The 23156-nt window shown below is 32.9% G+C and overlaps 1 protein-coding gene and 1 long non-coding RNA gene across 5 annotated transcripts in view; one reads left to right on the top strand and one right to left on the bottom strand.

The window, feature by feature from the left end:
* Positions 1-12536, top strand: part of LOC126725767 (uncharacterized) — a 122656-nt gene extending 110120 nt beyond the window's left edge. The window contains exon 3 of the long non-coding RNA XR_007655581.1: positions 12408-12536. This is a non-coding gene — a long non-coding RNA (uncharacterized LOC126725767). The remainder of the gene's footprint in view (positions 1-12407) is intronic.
* Positions 1-15157, bottom strand: part of LOC126725749 (topless-related protein 4-like) — a 102059-nt gene extending 86902 nt beyond the window's left edge. Inside the window, exons 1-9 of one of the 4 annotated variants that reach the window (XM_050430639.1) lie at positions 14973-15151; positions 14293-14701; positions 14076-14185; positions 13897-13966; positions 13696-13769; positions 13414-13509; positions 13234-13329; positions 12527-12654; positions 12174-12408 (exon numbers count right to left, since the gene is read on the bottom strand). In XM_050430639.1, coding sequence (XP_050286596.1) covers positions 12174-12408; positions 12527-12654; positions 13234-13329; positions 13414-13509; positions 13696-13769; positions 13897-13966; positions 14076-14185; positions 14293-14614 — 1131 coding nt within the window. In that variant the 5' untranslated portion in view covers positions 14615-14701; positions 14973-15151. Of the gene's footprint in view, positions 1-12173; positions 12409-12526; positions 12655-13233; positions 13330-13413; positions 13510-13695; positions 13770-13896; positions 13967-14075; positions 14186-14292; positions 14702-14972 lie in introns of all 4 variants that reach the window. The other 3 variants (XM_050430638.1, XM_050430636.1, XM_050430637.1) reach the window with 3 other exon arrangements.
* Between the last annotated feature and the right edge of the window lie 7999 nt (positions 15158-23156).

The following is a 23156-nucleotide window of genomic DNA, read 5'->3' as shown; positions in this document are numbered from 1 at the left end:
AGGCGTTTTTTTTTTAAGAATGCCTGTGCAAAATCTCCAAATCGGGCAATATTTCATTTATATTTTTTTTTTTAATTGGAGAAAATTTAGAAACAAAATTCTTAAACTTCTAAAATGTTTTATTTAAATAAAAAAAATTAAGAAACATTTTAATAGTTTACTGTTATAGATAAGTTTTATGTAGCCAAAACTAAAAAAAGCAACTTTGAGGGAGTAAAATGACACTTTTTAAACTACAAGTGAGTAAAGTGTAATTAATTAATTTTTTTAATTGATTCCTGTTATATTTCATATTAAAGTAGTATAACCTTAAATGCCTCATCCCACCAGGCACCTTATCATGATGGTCACTACACAAATACAAGTTCTTGTAAAAAGAGAGGGCAAAGATTGCAGTTTAAATTTTCAAAAGGGAGTTTCTCACACACACACACACACACACACACACACACATATATATATATATATACTTAAAAATATATTAAAATAAGATTTCTATCTCAAATTAAAAAAAAAAAAAATCATGAATTTAACAATAACCTCCTATCAAATTCTATGAAAATAATTAACACAACATAGTAAAAATCTCTAGTGCATAATAAAGTCAACAAAGTCCTTAACTTCTTGAAATTTCTAACTAATAAGAGCTAATGAGCCCACAACCTCATGAACTATACAAACAAACATACTATCTACTAGAAACCCCCATGAACTATAAGTCTTCTATCCTCTAGTGGTACCAACTGCATATTTTCAATAGAACGCAAAAGCCATAGACCATCAACATTTGTAAGTATTTTAATTCCATTCTCTCTTGTTGATACAGGAGTGGTATCCCTTCCCTGTTAAATCAAATGCAAGGACAAGCCTAACAGATATTCAATCGTAAAGATTAATTATAAGAAGGGCTTCAAAATACTACCAAGCACATCAAGAAAAGTACTCCCATAGGCATTACCGGTAATCCACCCTTTGTTGAAGTAGTTGTCAAGATGTCAACATTGCTTATGTCCCAAAACTTTATTTGAAACTCATCACCAGTGGCCAGGAACCAGTTCCTCATTGTATTAAATTGCACAACCCCCATAGACCGCTTCCAAAGAGCATTATATACCCGTTTGATAGCCCCGCCATTTTCATTCCATTCCACAAGGTATGATTCACACCCATGCATTATTAGGGTGTGAATCTTAATTGCCACACCCTAATAATGCATGGGGCTGTGCGGATTTGGTTCCTACAGTTCATCTTTTCAACTATATATCATATTTCTTTTATTGTGTTCATCATAACCTATTCTCATGTGGGAATAGTGAAGAAGGAGAAGAAGAAATGTGTGACAATTAAGAAGAAGAAGAAGAAGAAGAAGAAAAAGAAGAAGAAATGTGTTAAATATTAGCATTGATACACCATGTTGAATATGCTAGTATGGATGCGGAAGCAAAAGCATAAAGTGTAGAACACAATAACACATGAGAGTTACGTGGTCCAGCCTAACGGCCTACATCCACGGAGGAAATCCTAAAAGTCTACATCAATAATATATTAGAGTGTAGTACAAATCCTTGTGTTATAATGAACTATAACATGTGTATATATAGTAGATTAAACCCTAAACTAATAGACTTCTAGTTCAAATAGAGGACTTGGCTTGCACACAAAAAAAAATTAGGCTTGGACTTGGGCTTATGCTAATGGGCTAATATATCTCTAACACCTTTTCTCAAACTCAAGATGGAAGCTTGATGAAACCTTGAGATTTGATAAGGTTGAGAAGATTCTTTAAATGAAGTTTGGCTTTGTGATGGTAGTTTGAGGAAGGCAATTGTCTTATAGTGTTGATACGACTTCTAATGGTGGCATGACTATACCAAAGAATTTTGACGATAGTAGTAGGAAGCCAAAGAAGATGAACACAGCGAAGAAACACTAAGGAAGACAAAGATTGCTCTTAATACACCGTAAGGACAAAAAACCATGCAAGAGAGTGCCCTTTAGGTATCAAAGTCTACATCAAAAATTAAGGTCGAAGGTGATAAACCTTATTTGATTCAATGGAGAGACCAGGAGTAATTTACATATAAACTTCTTCACTTAAATCCCCATTAAGGAATGCATTTTTGACATCCATTTGAAAAAATGTCCTATTTATTGGCAACAACAATAGCTAAGAGGTCACGAACAGATGAGATATGAGTAACCGGAGCAAAGGTCTCTTCATAATCAATCTCATACTCCTGTGTAAAACATTTTGCAACAAGACGAGCTTTGTAATGCTTAATGGACCTATCAGAGTGAGTCTTAATCTTGTAGATCCATTTATAACCAACCACAGATTTCCTAGGGGGTAGAGTCACCAAATCCCAAGTATGGTTTTTAGATAATACATCAAGTGTCTCTTTCATTGCAATCTGCCATAAATGGTCAGTGGAAGCCTCACAATAGGTGTGAAGCTCGTGCAGTGTAGCAAGGGCAGTGTAACAATGATAGTAGTAAATGTGCAGGAATAGATCTTACCCGAGTTGAGTAACGAAGTGGAATGTCTTGTGCAAGATCTTCAAGTGGAGCAGGAATAGGAGCAGGGGACCCAAGCTCAAGGTTGGGTAGCACATCTTTGACTTGTTCATCTTCCACTTGTTCATTAAAGGGTGAACTAGAAAATGGATCAAATATATTTGGCAGTTGCATATAGAAGTCTATAGGAGAATTAGGAGCAACTATAGGAGGATCAAGAGTAGCTATAGAAGGAATATGTGCCTCATCTAGAAAAAGACCTAAGACAGAGGAGGAAGATAGGGAGACATGGAAGTGAGAGAGCTTGACAAAAGAACGATGTTCCCAAAAGATAACATTGCGGGAGATACGAAGATGATGAGAGACAGGATCATAACACCGATACCTCTTTTGAGTTTTGCCATAACCAAACTATTCCAAGTTTGTAACCTCTCTATATAAAACAGAGAAGATACACACGTGTTGCTTAATAGAGTGAGTCTGAGTTGAAACCCAAACACTTGAGATCTTTGTTCAAGTGGTCCAAAATAATAAGAACATGTGACATGTGATGCCAACTCTTTTAACAATTCCCTTTCTTTTATTGATAATGTAGTTTCTTAGGATTACTTTGCATAGTTCTCAAAACAGAACCAACAATTGACTCGCTTAACAATAAACTAAAATCTTTATCATCAAACCAACACGCCAATTGGTTTTTTTTATGTATTTTAGGCGGGATTGAACCCAAATTTCTTAATCTTTACCAATAATAAAATTACACCAAAACCAAATTATAATAATAATAAACAGAAATCGAGATATATATATACCTTTGGGTAATTTAGAGGAGGAGTTGGTCGGAGGCAAAGTACTCAATGTTGATATCTCGCAACTGCGATCGATGGCGTGCTTGCACATTATCTCGAGGTTGTAGGACATGCTGTGGAGTTCACCGAGATTCTGCATATCGATTGTACGCCACAGGGAAGGAAGGGTCTTTACAGATATTGCGCCACTGCATGCACACCTTCTGGGCGCTCTCTAAGGTATCGATTGCGCCCAGCCTCCGGAGAAACGACACTGTCAAGTCATTTGGGAGATCCAGCCAGTTCCCGTACTCCTTTTTCTTCCGTCCTTTCTCTCTCTCTCTTTCGAGCCATTGTCGAGTCATATTGAGGGGATTTCTAGGATTTGTTTTGGGTGTGTCCAGGGGCGGCTATAGTTTTAAATGCAAAACTATACTAATTAACATGAATAACGTACAATTTTTTCATATTTTTTGTGCTCGACGTGATAGCAAATTGATAGTAGTAAGTAAAAGAGTGAGATTAATGTGAAAACTAGTAAAAGTATGCTAACTTAACTCTTATTATTATTTTATTTTTTAGAAGTGCAACATTCATAATATTTTTCACAAGAAATATTAGGTTTTAAGTTGCTTCTTGTTTTCTATTTGAAAACACCACTAAAATTATTTTTTTGCTGTCAATAACAGGCTGTAACAACCTATTATTTAGCATTTGTTGTAAAAGTGTTGTGAAAAATATTGTGAAAGTAACATTTTTCTCTCTTTTTTGTTTGTTTTTCATTTGATAAAAAAAATTATTTTATTTATTGATTATAAATAGCACTATTGGTTAAAATTTGGGGGTCTTTTTTTTTACTTGAGGCCTTAGACTATTGCATCTATTGCTTTTACTATTCAGCCGGCCTTGGGTGTGTCGTCTAAGAATTAAGATTTTAGAATGGAAGTAAATCCTATCATATAACTATATAATAAAAGTTGAGTTTAGAAGTTGTGGTTGCACCAAGTAGCTTCACTAAATTATTAAAAAAAAATTAAATTTTTCAATAAATTCATTCACTTAAGTTTTTAGATAAAAACAAAAAGTTTTTTTTTTTTTTAATCTTTATCAACTTCTTTGGATAAAGTAACAATAAGTGTTCGATTGAACTTTTTTTTTTAGTTTTATAAAAAAATAATTTTACTAGCTTATGTTAGTATGTTTTTTTTAGATAAACATTTATCCTACTTCATCTATTTCATAATAATAAAATAAAAAATTTAAAAGCATTATTTTTTCTTCTCAAGATTTTTTTTTTCTTTTGGAATAAATAACAAAAAAATAGCTAATATTTATTAACTTTAACGTAAACTAAAAAACAATTCTAATAACATTAACTATTTTTTTGGGATAAAGAAAAAAAAAACTAATATGTAATTAACATAAACTTCTTAATTACGTAAACTCATTTTTCTTTTTGTTCATCTCAAGTTATCAACTTCTTCACAACTTAAAATTATTTAATATGAAAGTGGGGGTATATACGGTTTGGTATATTTTTCCCTTTTCCTACCGTACGGTCCTTGATGTATTCTTTCCTTCTCATACTTATCTTACTTATGAAACTTGCATAAATGTATTTGCCTTCTTCTTTTTGTTTTTTTCATAAAATTCCTTTCTTTATTTTTTTTTTCATCAAATTGAATATGTTTTGTGTGCAAGTTGCCTTTTGTTTAAGTTATTTTTGTTAACTTTGATCTAATTTATATGCTTATTATGGTCTTTAGAATCAATTGTATATCTTCCATGAAAACTAACAGATTAATTTTAACAAAAATCTTATTCACTTTTTGAAAGATTTGTTTTCCAATATGTATAGATCCCACAAGTAGCCACAAGACCAAGATTTGAGCATCCAAAACCATGATAATGAACATCACTCCACAAAGAATGGAGACAGAAAATTGATTAAATACAAAAAGGGTGATGTAAAAACAATGGATATTTAAGGTGATGTGAAATCTCCAAGACTTCGCTGCCTCTCCTTTGTTGTCAAAGTTAATTCAATTTTCATGTGAGTATCTTATCTTTAACTCTAATTCCAGATTTTTTTTTTTAATTTTTAGAAATTAATATTGTTTCTAATTATTGAATTTAGAGTTTCTTTGTGTCTATATATTTATGTGTGTTATTGTAAATTTTGCTTTCAATTTTTTTATTTTATTTTATAAATTTGGGTAGTTTTAATTTGTAAATTCTGGATGATTACTTGGGGTTAAAGTAAAAATATTAGGACAATTTTAATCATAATTCATGCAATAGTAGGGTGTTAGATATTGATATTAATTTTATGCTTATTTACATTAATTAACATAAACATCTTAGCATGTTTAGTGTTGATATTAATTTGACACTTTGAGATGCAAGCGCTTCATTATAATTAAATGTAAATAAATGTTATTATGCCAGTATGTTATAATTATTATTTGTTGTTCCTCACTCTATTAGGAATAGCATTTTTCTTCAATCATTAATTAGTGTTTCTCAATAAAATTATTCATGGTATAAGTTTATGTCCAAAACTATGCAAAGCCCAGCCCGTTTACTACTAAAAGCTTTCAGAAATTTAAAACTTGCCATAATCTTTAAAATATTTTTACTATTTTATTTGTTATTAAATTTAATTATATTATCAAAAGATATTTTTTTTTAAATTTATATATAATTCCTTTATAAAACTATGCATCGCATAGGCATAATACTAGTTATATAGAAAACTTGCCTCTTTTTTTTTTTTTTTTAATTTCTATACAATATCAATAGGGCCGGATTGAATTTTTTTTAAATAAATAAATAGTGTCATTTTTTAAAATGCCAAAATAAAGGTTTTTTTTTTTAGGAAAAAAAATTAATAAAACCTAAATGGTTAAAAAAAAACTTAGAAGCTCAAGCTAAATCCTACAACTTGGAGATGTTTGAATTTTATACCTTAACGTTTTAAAATTTGAATGTCACTCTCGAAGCAAATCTTTGAGTTAACCTATAAAGACCTAGCAATGTAGAGTGTAGAAGCTCAATTTCCCAGCTTTCGAAAACTCCAAATTTCAAGTTAAAACTGCAAATAGGAGTAAAATTATCATTTCACGTGTTCAAAGGAGGAAAAATCATTTCTCATTATGGCAAAAATCACATTAAATTGGGCCTGGATAGGAGATTTTGTCATTTCAAAATTTAGAAGTTTCATCCTAAGCATATACAAGGTTTTTTTTTTTTTTTTTAACCTAAATTTTAAGAAATAAACATACACACACAAGAAAAGGAAATGAGGTTTCCACAAAATTACTTCTCATCAATTGAAAAAGAACTTAAAACGTAAATAAGATATCACAATGTGGGAGCATTTTTTGCTTCAAGGAAACTCATGTACTCCTTAGGCAATTTTTGCTTGTCCCACATTGGAAAGATGACCTCCCTCTTTCTACGCCTAAGGAGTACATGCTTTTATTGTGGGAGCATTTTTTGCTTCAAGGAAACTCATGTACTCCTTAGGCAATTTTTGCTTGTCCCACATTGGAAAGATGGCCTCCCTTTTTCTACCTTATAAGGGATGAGCCAATAAAAAAGTGTACCACTAGTTTGGTTAATTAATGCTCCCACACACATAAAAGTCAATTAATTTTGATCATCCTCATAAATAAGTGATTTTAATAGATTAAAAAAAAAATTTCATTGGTTATCAAAAATGAGGATAAACATGCATGCATAAGATCAAACTTATAAAATAATCTAGTAATTTTAATTATTAATATTAATTTTTTGTGTTACAAAATAATTAATTAGTTTTGATAAATCAATAGCTTAATCACTTAATATTGTTACCCTAATCAAATGAGAAGTCAATTCCGATAAAAACTTATGTAAGTATCCCTTACAAATATCAAAAATAGAAATGAAATATGTTAAGTGAAAATATAAGAATAAAAAATCTAGGAAATCGGTTCTTTAAAAAAAAAAAAAAAAAAAAAAAAAAAACTAGGAAACCGGAATCAAAGTGCTAGTGTTGGAGCAAATTTCACTAGTTTTCTTCTTCTTCTTCTTTTTCCTTTTTTTTTTTAAATAAAAAGGATAATTAAATAATTAATTTCACCAATGTTTTAAATAATTATCTCATATTGGTTGTATCTGTCTAGTGTCCGCTGTTTATAACCCCAGTTTAGGTTAGGCCCTTTTGTAGTTGTACTCTGGTTATGTAATGTATTATAAACCCGGTTTAAAACACTAATATTACTATTTTCGTGTGTGTTCTAATAAGTATTACTGTTTACTCAAAAAAAAAAAAAAAAAAAAAAAAAAAACTAAACGTCATCTTCTTTTTATTCATATCAACATCTTCTTCTTTTTTTTAATTCATTAATTTTTAATTTTTTTAAACGTTAATTATGGAGTTGTGAGAAATTTTAGGATTGGGAAAGACATTTAGACAGGGATAAGATTCTTAAAATAAAATTCATCTTCATTTAAATCAAATTGAAATTTTTATTTAGTATATAGTAATCTAGGATTTTCTTCTTTTTGTTAATATCAATTTCTTCTTATTTTTTGTTTTTTGTTTTTTTTATTTATTTATAGGAATCAACTTTTTCTTCTTAAGCATATACAAGGTTTTTTTTTTTTTTTTTTAACCTAAATTTTAAGAAATAAACATACACACAAGAAAAGAAAATGAGGTTTCCACAAAATTACTTCTCATCAATTGAAGAAGAACTTAAAACGTACATAAGATATCACATAAAAGTCAATTAATTTTGATCATCCTCATAAATAAGTGATCTTAATAGATTAAAAAAAATTACTTTTCATTGGTTATCAAAAATGAGGATAAACATGCATGCATAAGATCAAACTTATAAAATAATCTAGTGATTTTAATTATTAAAATTAATTGTTTGTGTTACAAAATAATTAATTAGTTTTGATAAATCAATAGCTTAATCACTTAATATTGTTACCCTAATCAAATGAGAAGTCAATTCCGATAAAAACTTATGTAAGTATCCCTTACAAATATCAAAAATAGAAATGAAATATGTTAAGTGAAAATATAAGAATAAAAAATCTAGGAAACTAGTTCTTAAAAAAAAAAAAAAGGGGAAATCAGAATCAAAGTGCTGGTGTTGGGGCAAATCATATACATATACTAAAAGTTGAGACTTAAAAGTCATGGTTGCACCAAATTTCACTAGTTTTTTTTTTTTTTTTAATAAAGAGGATAATAAATAATTAATTTCACCAATGTTTTAAATAATTATCCCACATTGATTGTGTATGTTTAGTGTCCGCTGTTTATAACTCTAGTCTACAACTAAAAAGGTTAGACCCTTTTGTAGTTGTAATCTTATTATGTAATGTATTATAAACTCAGTTTAAAACACTAATATTACTATTTTCGTGTGTGTTCTAATAAGTATTACTATTCTAATAAGTATTAATGTTTACTCAAAAAAAAAAAAAAAAAAAAAAAAAAAAAAAACTAAACGTCGTCTTCTTTTTATTCATATCAACATCTTCTTCTTTTTTCTTTTTTCTTTTTTTTTTAATTCATTAATTTTTAATTTTTTTAAATGTTAATTATGGAGTTGTGAGAAATTTTAGGATTGGGAAAGACATTTAGACAGGGATAAGATTCTTAAAATAAAACTCATCTTCATTTAAATCAAATTGAAACTCTTATTTAATATATAGTAATCTAGGATTTTCTTCTTTTTGTTAATATCAATTTCTTCTTTTTTTTGGTTTTTTTTTTTTTATAGGAATCAACTTTTTCTTCTTGTTTGTATTGCAATGATACTTCTTAATAGTATCATTTGATACTAAATACCTTCTTCTCAACTAGAGCAACCTTTTTAGTGAGGATTACGCTTTCAAATATTATTTTTTTAATAAATATATAGATATGATAGAATTTTAACGCATGGTGTCTGATTATTTTTTATTTAGCTAAGACACCAACAAATATGTTCTCCCCGACTAGAGTGGCATTCTTTTTGAAGATAACACTTTTAAAGAGAATTTTTTATAATAAATATACACCAATAAGTTTTTAGTGTAGGTAAAGAAAAGCTATAGTCATTTTCCTTCTTGTTCTGAAACAAAGTTGCTCATGTCTTCTTTGCAAGCTTCACTACTCTTCGATTTCTTCTTATCTTGATAGGAATTACCTTAGGAAGTCATACTATTTTTTAAAGTAACCAACAACTCCCTTACTTTTTCATAGTAGTCAGTTTCTTTAGACTCATAAATTTTGTAATTTTTCAATTCACATAAGAAGCTAAGTTTGATTAACAATAAATTCGGTGTAGATGATGAATGTTCATCCGCAATTCCTAACGAATATAAAAACTCTCATATTTCTTCAAAAAATAGTTATGAGCTCCTAAACAACATTGAATTGAAAACAAATTTTATTTATTATTTTTTTTTCTGGTTTTTAATTTGTGTATTATATATACCTACTTTATGTTCCAATTCAAGGCTAGAAAAGTACCAACTTTGTGGTCAAGTTCATTGTTAGGAATAGCTATAATCTCTAGTCAATAAAATTCATTTGCTATTATTTGGACAAATCTAGACATTGAAATATGGAGATCTCACTCATGTTGTTACACTTCTTTAGCATTAAAACAAGCAACCCTATTCAAATCCACATTTTTTTTTAGTTCCCCTAATTCAATTAGATTAAACTCATGGTAGCCTGAATACCGTCGTCTATACTGGTAAGTTATGGTTGTACTAATTTCGTTCTATTCAATTCATTCTCCATTAGGCAAAAGCTCAACTGCCAAAGATATTAATGGAAACAGATTTGACAGTTAATGTAAATGAATTTGAGAACAGATTTGACAATGTTTTATATCTGTTGTAATATGAATGGATTTGAGAGTGTCTTCTGTATCAATTTCTTAATACTACTCTATTTGTATTCTCCAATTTGATAGTGAAATCTTCTTACACCATCTTTCTCAAGCTCAATATATTTTCACAATCATTCTTGATTTTTGAATTTACTTTTACAACACTAGCCACTAGGTGCCTACTCCTAGGTTATCTATCATTATTTTAATTGTTCCTCAAGCAACACTGTTTCATCAACAAAGTAAAGAGAGCTTTATAATGAAGCTGTGTTAAAGCTCTAGGTGTGCCTACTATTACTTATGAAGTGACTGTCCGGACTCGTCTTCTTCGCAAGCTTGGTGAACCTATCACCCTCTTTGGAGAGAGAGATGGAAAGACACGAGAGGCTGCTGGCGATTATGGTAAACTGGGTGCTGAAGGGCAGAATCTCCTCATGAGGAGGAGGAGGAGGAGGAAGAGGCTGTGGCTTCTGCTGCAAAAGCAAATGTTGACGAAGAAACTATTTTGTCAGTCTGTAATACTGACAGCTGGGGTTGTCCGTTGAAGCTTTCGTGATAGTACTAACCTTTTGTGTTCTTGACTATAGTATCAAAAAATCTTTAATTCTTTCATTACTTTGTGTCGTGTTTGGAGCCATCAGCTGCTTTAGAGAATTTCTTTTTCCTGTCCAGGTAGCAAATGGTTAGTTAGCTAGCAAATTATGTGGATTCTTTCACTAGCACAATCATTATTTTTTTAATTTTTTTTCCCCATAATAGTATTGATCTTCATCCTAATACTTAGAAGCTTCAGTCATTGAAAATTCTAGACAATGATCTCTACTTCACCATTTTTTCCCCAATTTTTCTCATTAATCCTTTCTGAGAACCCAAATTCATGAGAATTTCCGTAAAGAAATAGAAGAATGTGCCTCCAATTTTATTTCTTTAATTATTTTTATCACCTATTCCTATTAAATTTCATTTTAATGCATTGTCAAGTCAAACATAGATAAGATATACTCTGTTTGATGATCTTTCTATATGGTGGAGTCATGGAGCAATAATAGTAACAACCCACATCAAGTTTCCTTGCCTAACATACACTGCCTTTTGATAAAAACAGTTCATTTAAAAAGTTGAGGGATGATGAACCACGTGGACCACTGGATTCTTCAACCAATTTGTTTTTTTTCCAATCCATAACCTTTTTCTTCAATTTCTTACCTATGTCATCCTCCATCAACTCTATCAAAATTGTATCCATTTTTTGCCTTCCATCATTATCAATTTCCATACGAATGCCCTATCCATTGCAAATATACTTGCAATTTGTATTCTGTTGCCCATAGAATAGTCAACAAGGCATGAAATTTTTAAGTTCCTTTTACCAGAGATCTAATTTACTACACAGAATCCTGACACCCAGAAATCAAGGCACTGTAGTGTTTAAGTTGTTGCTCACACCCGGCCAATCACTTGCAAATGAAGACTTAATGTGGCCAAACTGATGCAACATTGCCTTAAATGCCCCACCTGGTATGAGAACCTGAATTTAAGTACTCAATTTAATGAATTTAACAGACACTTTGTCTCAAATTCCATGAAAATAATTAACACAACATAATAAGAATCCCTAGTGCATAATAAAGTCCTTAAAATCTAGAATTTGCTAACTAATATGAACTTGAAAATGAGTCCTCAACCTCATGACCTTTACAATCAAACATAACTTCAATAAAAGCACCATGAACTAAGTCTTCTATCCTCTGGAGTTATCAGCTGCACAATTTCCAATAGAACACAAAAGCTGTAGACCATCAGCATTTGCAAGTATTTTGATTCCATTCTCTCTTGTTGATACAGCGAGCAGTACCCCTTCCTTGTTAAATCGAATACAAGGAGAAGCCTAAAAGATATTCAAGGAAAAGATTGTTTAATTATAAGAAGGGCTTCAAAATACTGCCAAGCACATCAAGAAAAGGGATTCCACGGGCATTACCGGTAATCCACCCTTTGCATCTGTAGTAGTCAAGATGTTAACATCATCCATGTCCCAAAATTTTATCTGAAACTCATCACCGGTAGCTAGGAACCGGTTCTTCATTGTATCAAATTGCACTACCCCCACAGACCGTTTCCAAAGACCATTATATACATGCTTGATAGCCCCATCACTTTCATTCCATTCAGCAAGGTATGATTCTCCTCCTTCACTAGTCCCACATGAGAATAGCCTATGATGCACAAAATAAAAGAAACATGATATGGAGTTGAGCAATTGCCCAACCACAATGAAAATTTTAAGGAAATAAATAGTTGGATAAGTAATGTGTAATAAAACATCCTTACTACCTTGTCCCGTCAGCACTGTAGGCCATTGTCATGCAAGATTGGCCTGGAGCATCATAGTCAACTCTTGAACCCATATTATCATATAACCAAGCCTTAATTCTCCCATTGATATCTGCTGAAAATACGAACTGTAGGAAGCAAGAAAACCTTCAATGATCTAAACCAGATCCACACAGCAGGAGAAGCCAAAGGGTTGGGGGGAGGGGGGCTGTGGGCAAGTGGCAACCCTATGGATTATTAGGGTGTGACAATTAAGATTCACATTTCCCATTTTTTTCCAAAAGCAATTTAGAGTTGCAAGGAAAAAAGTGGAAAAGAATAGTCCCATTTTTTGTACCAGGAAAATAGCAATGTATATATTAACCATAATACTTCAGATGGAAAGAAGAAAGCTCAAATGTTAATTTGACAAAACAAAAGGCAATGAACAAAGGGAAGAAAGAAATCTTTCGCCTCAAACTCTTTTTGCAAAACCTTATTCTGATTAATGCATGAGCCCCCTCTGCAAGCATAGCCTTAAGGTATAATAAGTTCACCAAAATATTTAGGTAAAGCTGCTAAGCTTAACAATGAATAATAACCTGAGCCTAAAACTCCGGTTGAGGCATGAGATTTGGATGTCTCTGAAGAAAAGTTACTTATCATTAAAAAAAAAAAAAAGATGTCAAATGTCAACTAGAAAAAGTGCAAATAAAACAACTAAATACCTGAATGTATTCCTTATGATGAGGGCACACGGAGTAAACTGGTGCTTCATGCCCTTCAAACGTGTACAGCCTATTACCAGTGACAGCATCCCACACCTGCACAGAAATGAACTTTCAGTCTTTCACAATGCAGTCCAGCCTCATTATTACAATGAAATAATATGCCAAGTAAAGTTAAACCTTAATAGTCTTGTCCTCTCCACAAGTTATGATGCAGAGTTGTCTGTTTGGATGTGAAAAGCTAAGATCACTAACCTTACCGACATGAGCGTCAATCTGAAAAAAAAAAAAAAAAAAATCATGGCAGATACACAATTATTAACAACAGGGGCTGAAAGAACCAGTAAGTATTATATTTCAATAATCACTAAAAACTAAGTAAGAACACACACACACATGTATGTATGTAAGTAAATACGCAGTTGTGTGTAAGAGCAAGCATATGTATATATATAAACAAACCTCCAGGTGGTTCCGCAAATCATGACCACCATGATAGGAATATATTTGCACTATATGTTTCGAATATGCAACCCCTGAAATGGAAAGCAAGAAAGATCATCAGAGATGCAAATTGTTTCTCAAGAATATCTTAAACTTTTGGGATAAAAGGTAATTTAAAAATAAAAAATAAATAAAATAAATCCCCTCAAAGTAACATACCAAAAAGCGCACCATCAGGACTCCACATCACACGGTTTACAGATGCAGTATAATCACTGGCCAACAATGCCTATCATCAAGTGACATAGAGATTATTAGCCTCATATGTTTTCCTAGAGCGTATTGTTATTGTCCAACTTAAAAAATAAAAAATAACTTTGTGTAGATATCCGTTAAACCTGCAAGGCAATTGAACATGCTTTAACGTCCCAAACATTGAAGTTTCGAGAAACAAGCCTCTCCCTCCTTCCAACTTTCCAAATTGTGATATCACCAACATTTGTTCCAGCTGAATTTGATAGAACATAAAACACATAATAGAAGAAATTTTAGCTTAAACAACCTCATAGAACAAAAATTGAAGATGTATGAGCATGAGCAGCAGCAAGAGCTTACAAAGAAGCAAAGTTTGTTGGGATGGATGAAAATCCATGGAGTTGACAGCAGAACCCTGATTCAAGTTGACGACAACAGCGGTTGGCAGGCCCTTGGACTTGGAGAAGTCGAATGGGATGAGAGTCCAGAGATACCTCCACCTTCTTGACAAAGTGCTTGTGATGATGGAGTCTCGAGTTGGGAGATAGGAGAGGATGTGGATAAGGAGAGAGTCCGGTAGAGAATCAAAAAAGTCATCGTCTTTGTCACTGTAATTTCTCTGCCTCTCTCTCCTTTTCGCTCTCTCTGCTCTTTCAATTCTCTGCTTCTCTCTCCTCTCCATTCAATCTCCTCTATTTACAAGAAAGAAAGAAGTTTGCAAAGAAATGGTGGAATGATTAATAATTACTTCAAACCCGCTTCTCTACAACTAGAAAGAAAGCATTATTTTTATGAAAAATAATATTCTCTAAATCAAGAGGCAGAGAAAAAAGAAAATGAAATCAAACATCTATAATTAAACTTGTAGAGATGAGATGGGCAAGAAAAAATAGGCAGAAAGAAAAGCATCCAGATAAAGAGGAAGCAAAGCAAAGAAAAGCACAAGTTTAATAATAATAAATCAACCTTAAATCATGCAGACTAAACTAAACTGAACTAACTACAGATGGAATTGGAATTGGAATTGGAGGCAGCCTTACATAAAATGAAAATGAAACTCCTCTGTCTGGTGAATTTGATTAACTAGAGATGATCGAATCGGTAGTCATCACATCAGCTCTGCCTTTGAACTTTCTATCTGGGAGGTCAAGGTCGCAGACTTAAACATTAATCTGCTACTGTACACTGTACCCCAATTTTTGTGTTCTCTCTGTCTCGGACAACTACGGTGACTTTGACTTTTGACTTTTGACTTTTCAGTTTTTCCTTTTTCCTAAACTTTTCATTTGGTCATATTTTTTTACAACAAATTGAATATAGTGTAAAGAATATAGATTAAAATTTACCTCTTTTTTTTCTTTTTCTTTTTTTAATGAATCTACATCCAGTTATTTTCACACTAAACTGAATGCTGGTTCTTTTTTTTGACAAATAAGAGTATTCAAATCTCAAGAACCACTAAACCAACTCCTTAATGTTATTGGCCTCTAAATTTGATTAGTGAAGGATGTGGTATTTTCCTTTTTCTTTTTTTACCACGTGATAACTTTTATGTATTTAAAAATTTATTTTCACCCTAAATAAAATGTTGGTCCCTAAATTTGTTTAATGAATGATGTGGTTTTTTTTTTAACCATGTGATAACTTTTATGTATTTTAAAAATTACACATTTACACCCAACATGTTAAATTCAAACCCCCTTAACCTAATTTGGATTGATAGTTGAGTTGAAACCACTACATTCTCAGCAATTTGGGTCATCTGTCCTAAAAAGCTAGACACACACAAGTGTAATAAGTTTTTGTTTTGGCAAGATTTGGTAGTTGAGAAATGAGGGAAAATTGTTAAGTATTCCCGGAGTATGGAGAAATTATATTCCCCCCTCTCACATTCATGGTAGACCTACATCATGAATTTAATAAGTGAACCTCACTATGAATATGAGAAGAGGAAGCATCATTTTCATGCTTCAAGGACACCTAAGAATTACTCATAAATGAGTTATTGTAGAAGAACCTAATCTGAACTTCCATAATGGAAAATGTAAGACTATTATTAATCAACCATGTATTTCTACCTTATTATTATTATTTATTGTTGGTAATTTTCACTTTCCCTCTACAATTCTTATAGCACTATGCACATATCACAAACTTTTCAAAATTTAGAATATTTTATTACTGTTATTTATCGAATGACTAATGTGTAGATTTCCTTCAAACCTTAAGGAATGGGTGTGTCATTTGCTTAATTTTTTGCCGGAGTGTCATTCCTTGTAATTTACCTAAAAGATAAATAATAACCATATATATTGATGGTCACAAAACAAAATCCATTACAATTTGGCCGGGCCTTAATCTTTATCAATATATATCTAAAAGCCGAAGTATAGCATTTATTATTGCTGCGCTCCGATTGAACCACATCAGCACCCATGTTATTATCCTTTTTCTTTTCAATTTTCCTATACTTTTTTTTAATGTTTATTTTTTATTTTTATAATAATTATACTTTCTCAAACATTTCTCATTCTTTTACCTTTTCATCTCCCCAATCCTTACTACCCTCAACCTTAATATCACTATTCATCTTTCCCTTCATCTTCCTTTATTCTGTCTCTTTATATTCACATCATCTTACTATAAATTTGTCATTCTCTCTTCCATTTTTTGCATAGGTTTCCCTTACAAAAAGGTTCTCTCTCTCTCTCTCTCTCTCTCTCTCTCAATATTTTTTAGAGTATTTTTTTTTCCTGCATTTCTACTTTAAGTTGATAAATTTTTGTGTTCATTATAACTCTACTTTGTGTTGATGCAATTTAGTTTTGTGATTAAGTTTTTTTGTTCTCTTTGATTGTTAAATGTTATCCTATTGCGTTATAAAAAATTAAAGATAATATATATGAATATAATATATATTATTCTATTACATAACATGATTTGGGTAATTTGGTGTTTATTATTATATTTTTTTTTACATTTTTTTCATCTTATTTTATTCAATATTTAAACTGAGCCACATCCTCAATATAATTAAATTATTTATGTCTTCTTATTTTTTTTATTTTAAAAAATTAAACATATAATATTTCATTTAAATTCAAATAAATAAAATTGTATTATAATTAATAGAGATAATTAATTTGGTGTTTATTGTAATATATTTTATTTTTACTTTTTTTTTCTTCTCATATTATTTTATTCAACAAATTGCATTATAAAAAATGATAAAACTAATTAGGTTCTATCATTACGGAGTAGTAGTCTATGGTTTTACGTATATAAAGAAATGGAATATGTAGAGTTTATATATGTAAACATTCACATTAAGTAAATAATATTTATATATATATATATATATATAAAGGTTTAAGAAAAAGTATATGTATGGTTTTTATTAACTTAAAAGATAATGAAAAACCAACTGTTAATAAATAATAACTAAAACAATAATATTATCACGCACAACGTGCGAGTCTGCGACTAATTTTTATAATAACTAAAAATTCTGTAAGTATACAAACACACGCACGCATACACACATATATAAACAAACCTGCAGGTGTTTATGCAAATCATTACTACCATGATAGGAATATATCTACACTATATGTTTCAAATATGCAACGCCTGAATGGAAATCAGGAAAGATCATTAGAGATGCAAATTGTTTCTCAACAATATAATCCTTTTCTACCCTGTTTTATAATTGTAAAATAGCCTTACTAAATGTCCTATTGTTGAAAAAGAAAACTCAAATGCTGAAAATAAAAATGCAATATGTTATCATTCACAAATCTGTTATATCTGGTTATAAATTGCAGAATTTTTTATTTGTTGAATGTTAGAATGTTTTTAAATGATTAATTTTACTCGTTTCTCATAGCTTAAGGTTTTGAGAGAAGTGGTTTTGAGTTCAAACTCTATCTCCACTCTACCTCCCATTTAAAAGTTCAATAAACGTGACTTTAAATCATGTTTTCAGTTATAAATAAATCCCCTCAAGGTAACAAACCAAAAAGGGCACCATTAGGACTCTAGATCACACAGTCTCCAGATGCAGTATAATTTGTCAATGACACCTCTCATCAAGTGACATAGAGATTATTAGCCTCATAAGTTTTCCTAGAGGACATTGTTATTATCCAACTTTAATGCTTATATATAAGTGTGTGTAAGATTTATCAAATTTGCAAGGTCATTGAACATTCTCCAATGTCATCGGAGGAGTTGTATGGGACAAGAGTCCAAAGAGGCCTTAGCCAGGTTGACAAAATGCTCGTGACGATGGCGTCCCAGATTGGAAGAAAAAAGAGGATATGGCAAAGGAGACAATCTGGTAGTTGCTAATAATGTCAATGTCATCCTTGTCAGTGTAATTCCTCTGCCTCTCTCTCCTTTCCGCAGTCTCTGCTCTTTCAATTCTTTGCTTCTCTCTCCTTTCCATTCAATCAGCTACTTCTGATCCCAAGCTATGTTTCTTCTCAATGGAAATTTGAGAGAAGGAGCGATTAAGTGAAGGGTTTGAGTTCTTTTTTATTATTTATTTTTAATAATTCAACACAAACTGTGCTTGCGACTGCAATTATACATAAAAGAGACTAAAATATGATCGAGAAATCTGTACTAAGCATACGCATAGACGTCAATATCTATCAGAATCCAAGTAAGGATGAAGTTACCAAGACTAGTGGCAAGAGAAGAGAAGCATCCAGCAACACAAAGGATCAAAGACTCACTCACAGAGTTGGAGATTCTATAACAGAGCATAAACGGCAAGGCTGCATAAGTGAAGGTTGATGCATACACGACTTGTAGTTTAGTCTGTTCAAGTATTCACTTAAGTGTTAGCACGTGGGAAGTTAGTTATTTCTGTAGCTTGCACGTGTAGTAGTTTGTTATTTTTCTGTTAGTTAGTTAGCTTTCGTGTTCACACTTGCATACACTGGTATATATATGTATTGCTTGTATTCGAGAATCAATTAATGAAATATACAATTTTCAACTTCTGAATCTGTGATATGGTATCAGAGCAAAATTCCTAAATTCCTATAGGATTTTTTTTGCATTTCTCTTTCTTGTCTTCCTCAATTTTCCGAGAAAATTTCTCTCTGTTCTTGAGAAAATTTTGTTTTCTGGAAATTGAAGTTGATTCTTCAATCGCCAATTGTCATCTATGGCTTCTACTACAAATACAAATGATTCTACAGATGCTTCCACATCTGTGAATCCATCTTCTTCACCAATGGACAACCCTATGGATAACCCTCTGTTTTTACATCATGCAGAGAATCCAAGTTTAGTCCTCGTTACACAGCCACTATTAGGTGGTGAAAATTATGCAGCTTGGGCTCGTGCAATTAGAAAAGCTTTACTCACCAAGAACAAACTAGGGTTTATTGATGGAAGCTTGACTCTTTCATCACCATTGGTATCAACTCCTTCGAATGTGCAAGCATGGATAAGATGTGATAATATGGTTGGGACATGGCTAACCAATTCAGTCTCACTAAAGCTCCAATCAAGCATCATTTATGAAGATACTGCCCTAGAAATTTGGAATGACTTGAAGAATCGTTTTGCTCAAACGAATGGACCTAGAGGTTTCAATCTTCAAAAGGACATAGCTGAGCTTCATCAAGGTGAATTGTCTATCACTGACTTCTTTACTCAACTAAAGGTGTTTTGGGATCAATTACAGAGCCTTAGTCCGTTTCCTACTTGCACATGTGGTAAATGCATTTGCAATGTCAACAAGAAACTCACTGATTTACAAATGAGAGAATCTGTCATGAAATTTCTCATGGGATTGAATGATTCTTTCTCCCAAGTTCGATCTCAGGTTCTGCTTATGGATCCAATCCCATCTCTTAGTAAGGTGTACTCCTTGCTAATTCAAGAAGAGACACAAAGATCAGTACCTAATTCAGCTTTTGTCAAGGTTGACTCTACTGCTTTAGCTGCTAAATTGACCAATGAACATCTTGGTTCATTTCTTGGTGGTGCTGTTGGGAGAGGAAAGGAAAGACCAATTTGCACACATTGTGGCAAGACTGGTCATACAGTGGATAAATGCTATAGAAAGCATGGTTTTCCACCAGGTTTCAAGTTCAAGAACAAGCCATTTATGGCTCATCAAGTGTCTTCAGATATGCTAGTTGCTCCTGCTCCAATTGCTTCACCAATGCATCATCAATCTGTTTTCACTCCTGAACAGTATCAGCAACTTCATGCTTTATTTGGGGCTTCCACTTCATCCACTCTACCTTCTGCTCCAGTCAGGGATGCTTCAATGGCAAATGTAGCATCATTTTCTACATCTATCAATGCTCCAATGTCAGGTATTGACCTATCTCATAGTGTCTTTTCTGCCCAAGTAGTGAATAGAAGGATCTATGATCAATGGACATGGGTGTTAGATACTGGGGCTACCGACCATTTTGTTTGCTCAGTTGATCTATTGACTTCAATCACTACTACTATACAATCCTTGGTCCACTTGCCTAATGGGGAATCAGCTCAAGTCACTCATATTGGCACTGTTGTTCTTTCCCCTTCACTTACACTCACTAATGTTCGTTGTGTTCCCTCATTTAGTTTCAATCTATTATCTGTTAGTTCACTCACATTATCTCAGCCTTATTGCCTTGTTTTCCTCTCCAATTACTGTTTTATTCAGGACCTTTTACCTTGGAAAACGATTGGGATGGGCAAGACTGTTGATGGCTTGTATTTGTTGCAGTGTGACAGTCTCCAACATATTCCTCCTTCTTCCCTTGCTGATTACTTCAGCAGTCATAAGTCCACTGCCTCTTTTCCTCCTTTTTCTGCAGCAACTTCTGCAGGTTCTGCATCATCCTCTCTTTGGCATGCCAGATTAGGACATCCTTCAGATATGAAGCTTAAAGCTTTAGGTCCTAGTCTTCCTTCTTTACAATTTCTTTGTAATAAGACTTGTCATATTTGTCCTATGGCCAAGCTTAAACGTTTACCATTTCCTTTCAATAATAAAATCTGTGCATGTGCTTTTGATTTAGTTCATATGGATGTTTGGGGCCCTTATTCAGTTCCTACTTTGGATGGCCACAAATATTTCTTGACCATTGTAGATGATGCAACCCGAGCCACTTGGCTTTTTCTTATGAAATCCAAATCTGATGTCAGACCTTTATTTCAATCCTTTTATGCTATGATTGTTACACAATTTAGCCAACATATTAAAGCCATTAGGACTGACAATGCCAAAGAGTTTGCCATGACTGACTTCTTTAGTTCACATGGCATTATTCATCAAACTAGTTGTGTCTATACCCCACAACAAAATTCTGTTGTAGAGAGAAAACACCAGCATCTACTCTCCATTGCTAGGGCTTTACAGATTCAATCCCAAGTACCCTTGTCCTTTTGGGGTGATTGTGTTTTAACTGCTGCATATCTCATCAATAGGCTTCCTTCTCCCTTGCTACATGATAAAACACCTTTTGAGCTCTTGTTTCATAAGCCCCCTGAGTACAATCATCTCAAAGTCTTTGGCTGCCTGTGTTTTGCCTCTACCATTGTTCAAACCAGAACCAAATTTTCACCAAGGGCAAGAAAATGTGTTTTCCTTGGCTACCCGTGTAATGTCAAAGGTTATAAGCTTTATGACCTTGATTCTCATGTTGCCTTTGTATCCAGGGATGTTCTATTTCATGAATCTGTATTCCCTTTTGTGTCTTCTTCCCATGGCTCCATTCCTCTCAATTCCTTGCCCTTGCCATGTGCTTCACCTGTTCCTCCCTTATATGATGAGGCTTTTCTGTTTCAACCTGCCACTTCTGCCTTTTCTCCTCATTCTATCACTCAAGTTCATCATAATATTGATAATGACTTACTTGATGATGTCCCAGAAGCTCCCCTTGATCCTATTGTAGATCCTATTCCCATTAGAAAGTCTACTAGATCCATTAAAAGACCTTCATACTTACAGGAGTTTCACTGCAATAATGTCACTTCTGTCCAGCCCTTGCCTTCTTCCCACTCAGGTACATCTCACCCTCTTTCTTCTCATGTGTCCTATCAGCATCTTTCTCCATCCTATAAAACCTTCTGTTGTGCCATTTCTTCCCTTATTGAACCTCAGTTTTACTATCAAGCTGTCTCTGATCCCCAATGGCAGGCTGCCATGGCAGCTGAGATAGCAGCACTTGAGGCTAACCATACTTGGACCTTGACACCCTTACCTCCTGGTAAGAGGTCTATTGGCTGCAAATGGGTGTACAAAATCAAGTATAAGGCTGATGGAACCATTGAAAGATACAAAGCTAGGTTGGTGGCTAAGGGCTTCACTCAAAAGGAAGGCATTGATTACTTTGAAACCTTCTCTCCAGTGGCTAAAATGGTGTCTGTCAAGGTTCTTCTTGCTGTTGCTGCCATTAAGGGTTGGTCTCTTAGTCAATTGGATGTTAATAATGCTTTCCTTCATGGAGATTTGGATGAAGAGGTGTATATGGCTCTTCCACAGGGGTTTCACAGCCAAGGGGAGGTTGTTTGTAAGCTCAACAAATCCATTTATGGTCTCAAGCAAGCCTCTAGGCAATGGTTTGCAAAGTTTTCAAACACTCTAATTCAGCTTGGTTTCATTCAATCCAAGGCTGACTACTCTTTATTTACTAGAAGACATGACAACATTTTCATAATTCTCTTAGTCTATGTAGATGATGTTTTGATAGCTTGCAATGACAAGGCTGAAGTGGACAAGTTTAAAATCATGCTGGATGATAAGTTCAAGCTTAAGGATTTGGGGAATTTGAAATATTTCCTTGGTTTGGAAGTTGCAAGATCAGACAAAGGAATTGCTCTTTGTCAACGAAAATACACCCTTGAGCTACTCAATGATGTTGGTCTACTGGGCTGTAAGTGTGCTAAGACCCCCATGGAGCACAACTTGAGACTTAGCAAGTTTGAAGGTGAAGAATTGAAAGATCCCAGTCATTACAGAAGGCTTGTGGGCAGGCTCTTGTACTTAACAATCACAAGGCCTGACATTACATTTGCTGTCCATAAACTCAGTCAGTTTATGTCCAAGCCAAGGAGACCCCATTTGGATGCAGCACATAGAGTGTTGCAGTATTTGAAAGGTGAACCGGGCAAAGGACTTATGTTTTCTTCCAACACAGACTTGCATTTGAAAGGATTTGCAGATGCAGATTGGGCTGCATGTCCTGACACTAGGAGATCCGTGA

This window comes from Quercus robur, chromosome 5, assembly GCF_932294415.1.
Source record: "Quercus robur chromosome 5, dhQueRobu3.1, whole genome shotgun sequence".
In the NCBI taxonomy this organism is placed as follows: Eukaryota; Viridiplantae; Streptophyta; class Magnoliopsida; order Fagales; family Fagaceae; genus Quercus; species Quercus robur.
The sequence above is the reverse complement of the archived record's forward strand: the minus strand, read 5'-3'. Positions and strand labels throughout refer to the sequence as shown.